The sequence below is a fragment of the Lithobates pipiens genome, unplaced genomic scaffold (genome assembly GCF_037356315.1).
Source record: "Lithobates pipiens isolate NorthernLeopardFrog02 unplaced genomic scaffold, aLitPip1_a1.2 Scaffold_23, whole genome shotgun sequence".
Lineage (NCBI taxonomy): Eukaryota > Metazoa > Chordata > Amphibia > Anura > Ranidae > Lithobates > Lithobates pipiens.
Window position 1 is genome coordinate 7,334,696 of NW_027507785.1, and position 4,135 is coordinate 7,338,830.

At 52.0% G+C, this 4,135-nt stretch overlaps 1 protein-coding gene across 1 annotated transcript in view; it reads left to right on the plus strand.

Annotated features, from left to right (window-relative positions):
• The first annotated feature begins 3,488 nt into the window (after positions 1 to 3,488).
• The window catches only part of PDE2A (phosphodiesterase 2A), a 910,752-nt gene continuing 910,105 nt past the window's right edge, over positions 3,489 to 4,135 (plus strand). The window contains exon 1 of the mRNA XM_077451150.1: positions 3,489 to 3,828. Coding sequence (XP_077307276.1) covers positions 3,761 to 3,828 — 68 coding nt within the window. The 5' untranslated portion in view covers positions 3,489 to 3,760. The remainder of the gene's footprint in view (positions 3,829 to 4,135) is intronic.

Sequence of the window (4,135 nt, forward strand, 5' to 3'; positions counted from 1 at the left end):
TACATTCACAACTACCTTCTAGCTGCTAGAGAGCAAGCAATTGGCCATGTATGTGCAGTGCACACTCCATACCAACAATGAGCAGAAAGAGAGAAAGTGGGCAGAAAATGGGCACAGGGTGGTACACACTTTATTTAGAATGTATTAGGACTAGGAGAGGGGGGCACAATTCTGCATGCTTGCCCTGGGTGCTGAATGAACCTTTTCCCAGTACTGGCTTCAATCTACATTGCTTAGGGAGGTAGAGTGCTATTGATTGGAAGCCTGGAGGACCAGTCCTACATGTCAGAGAAGAGATCCTCAAGAAGAGGTTACCCCCAATGAAGGGGTTCCACAGCATTGAGGACCAGTTCAACATGTTAGAAAAGAGACCCTCAGGGAGATGTTACCCCCAATAAAGGTGTTGCCCAATATGGAGGCGCCGGCCCTACATGTCAGAAAAGAAATCCTCAGGAAGAGGTTACCCCCAATGAAGGGACTGCCCAGAACAGGGGAGAGGTTACCCCCAATGAATGGATATTCAGCATGGAGGACCGGTCCAACAAGTCAGAGAAGAGATCCTCAGGGAGAGGTTTCACCCAATGAAGGTGTTGCCCAGCATGGATGACTGGCCCCACATGTCAGAGAAACAATCCTCAAAAAAGAGGTTACCCCCAATGAAGGGGTCACCCAGCATGAAACACCGTTCCGACGTGTCACAATAGAGGTCCTCAGGTAGAGTTTACCCCAATGAAGGTGTTTCCCTTCATGAAGGACCAGTCCTGCATGTCAGGTGTCAGAAAAGAGATCCTCAGGGAGATTTTACCCCCAATGAAGGGGTTGCCCAGCATGGAGGACCGATCCTACATGTCACAGAAGAGGTCCTCAAGAAGAGGCTGCCCCAAATTAAGGGACTTCCCAGCACAGGCAAGAGGCTACCCCCAATGAATGGACACAGCATGGATGCCCGGTCCTTCATGTCAGAGAAGACATCCTCAGAGGTTCTCCAATGAAGGTGTTTTCCAGCATGGAGGATCAGTCCAACATGTCAGAGAACAGATTCCCGGGAAGGGTTTACCCCCAATTAAGAGGTCGCCTAGCATGGAGGACCGGTCCTACATGTCAAAGAAGAGATCCTCAGGGAGAGGTTCCCCCAATGAAGGTGTTGCCCAGCACAGAGGACTGGTCTCACGTGTCAAAGAAGAGATCCTCAATAAAAGGGTACCCCCAATGAAGGGGGTCACCCAGCATGAAACACCATTCCGACATGTCACAATAGAGATCCTCGGGAAGAGTTTTCCCCCAAATAAGGTGTTTCCCATTATGGAAGACCAGTCCTACATGTCAGAAAAGGCATTCTAAAGAAGAAGTTACCCCCAATGAAGGGGTTGCCCAGTATGGAGGACCAGTCAACCATGTCAGAGAAGAGATCCCCAGGAAGAGGTTACCCCCAATGAAGGGACTTCCCAGCACAGGAAAGAGGTTAACCCTAATTAATTTGACACTCAGCGTGGATGTCCAATCCTTCACATCAAAGAAGAGATCCTCAGAAAGAGGTTATACCCAATTAAGGTGTTTTCCAGCATGGAGGACCAGTCTGACATGTCAGAGAACAGATCCTCCGGAAGGGGTTACCCCAATGAAGGGGGCGCCCAGCATGGAGGACCCGTCCTAAATGTCAGAGAACAGATCCTTAGGAATAGGTTATCTCCAATGAGGGGGTTGGCCAGCATGGAGGACCGGTCCTACATGCCAGAGAAGAGTTCCTCAGGAAGAGGTTTCCCTCAATGAACGGGTCGTCCAGCATGAAAGACCGGTCCCACATGTCAGAGAAGAAATCCTCAAGAAGAGGTTACTTCCAATGAAGGGATCACCCAGCATGAAAGACCGGTCCCACATGTCAGAGAAGAGATCCTCAGGAAGAGGTTACCTCCAATGAAGTGATCACCCAGCATGGAGGACCGGTCTCACATGTCAGAGAAGAGGTCCTCCAGGAAAGGTTACCCTCAACGAAGGGGTCGTCCAGCATGAAAGACCGGTCCCACATGTCAGAGAAGAGATCCTCAGGAAGAGGTTACCTCCGATGAAGGGATCACCCAGCATGGAGGACCGGTCTCACATGTCAGTGAAGAGATCATTTTGAAGAGGTTACCCCCAGTGAAGAGATCACCCAGCATGGAGGATCGGTCTCACATGTCAGAGAAGAGATCCTCTGGTAAAGGTTACCCTCAATGAAAGGGTCGTCCAGCATGACAGACCGGTCCCACATGTCAGAGAAGAGATCCTCAGGAAGCGGTTACCTCCAATGAAGGGATCACCCAGCATGGAGGACCGGTCTCACATGTCAGTGAAGAGATCCTTTTGAAGGGGTTACCCCCAATGAAGAGATCACCCAGCATGGAGGACCGGTCTTACATGTCAGAGAAGAGATCCTCCAGAAAAGGTTACCCCCAATGAAGAGATCACCTAGCATGGAGGACCAATCTCACGTGTCAGAGAAGAGATCCTCCGGTAAAGGTTACCCTCAATGAAAGGGTCGTCCAGCATGAAAGACCGGTCCCACATGTCGGAGAAGAGATCCTCAGGAAGAGGTAACCTCCAATGAAGGGATCACCCAGCATGGAGGACCGGTCTCACATGTCAGAGAAGAGGTCCTCCAGGAAAGGTTACCCTCAATGAAAGGGTCATCCAGCATGAAAGACCGGTCCCACATGTCGGAGAAGAGATCCTCAGGAAGCGGTTACCTCCAATGAAGGGATCACCCAGCATGGAGGACCGGTCCCACATGTCAGTGAAGAGATCCTTTTGAAGGGGTTACCCCCAATGAAGAGATCACCCAGCATGGAGGACCGGTCTTACGTGTCAGAGAAGAGATCCTCCAGAAAAGGTTACCCCCAATGAAGAGATCACCTAGCATGGAGGACCAATCTCACGTGTCAGAGAAGAGATCCTCCGGTAAAGGTTACCCTCAATGAAAGGGTCGTCCAGCATGAAAGACCGGTCCCACATGTCGGAGAAGAGATCCTCAGGAAGAGGTAACCTCCAATGAAGGGATCACCCAGCATGAAGGACCGGTCTCACATGTCAGAGAAGAGGTCCTCCAGGAAAGGTTACCCTCAATTAAAGGGTCGTCCAGCATGAAAGACCGGTCCCACATGTCGGAGAAGAGATCCTCAGGAAGAGGTTACCCCAAATTAAGGTGTAGCATGGAGGACCAGCCCCACATGTCCCAATCTGGTGCCATGTGCTGTTGGCCAAGGGAGAGTATATGATACACGGAACAAACCAAATGTCATCTAGTTCGGTGTTAGATGTACTTTAAGCAGACTGATAGCCAGCAAAGGACGGATATGGTCTCCTGCCTATGTAGACTTGGTTGGAGGCCCAGAATTGATTGAGCAGGTTGTCCCGCAGTTGTGATACACACACACACACACACGCGCACACACACACACACACACACACACACACACTGACAGCTCAGTAGACACGCTGTTTCTCTCACTCCCTCCTCTGCATGTTTCCGCAGGCTGCATTAGGATCTGTTACAGCATCAGCATCAAACCCCCTCTCACAGACCGGGAGGAGACAGCTCCTTATTGCTCCATTATCCTCTTCTCCCCCCAGCCCAGGGAGAAGGTGACGGCAGGAGAACCAGGACCAACCCCCCACCACCACCACCCCCACCACCCTGTCCGGCTCGGCGGCTGCCGCTCAGACCCCGGCCCGGCCAACTCTCTTTTTCTCCTGGACTGACCGGACAGTGAGAGGATGAGCAGCCATGGGTCAGGCTTGCGGCCACTCCATCCTGTGTCGGAGCCAGCAGTACCAGCCTGCCACTTCTGATCTGTGAGTACCAGCCTGTGAATGGGCACTGGGGGGCGGAGGGGGGTTGAGCGGTGTGGAGCATTGCATGGGACATCTGGGGGGGGGGGGGAGGGGGTGGTTTGACAGAACTTGTCTGACAGGTGACAGCGAATGCTGCTTGAATGTGCTAAATGAAGTCAAATGAAACTGAATTTTATTTGCTGGCTGTCCTGTATTCCGTATGAAGTTCTCGGTTGGTGTGGCGCCGCCTTAGGCTGTAGCCTCCGGTTGGAGGTCGTTGGGGGAGGGGGTCGGAGGGGGGGGGGGGGGTCGGTCATTGTTAAGTTTA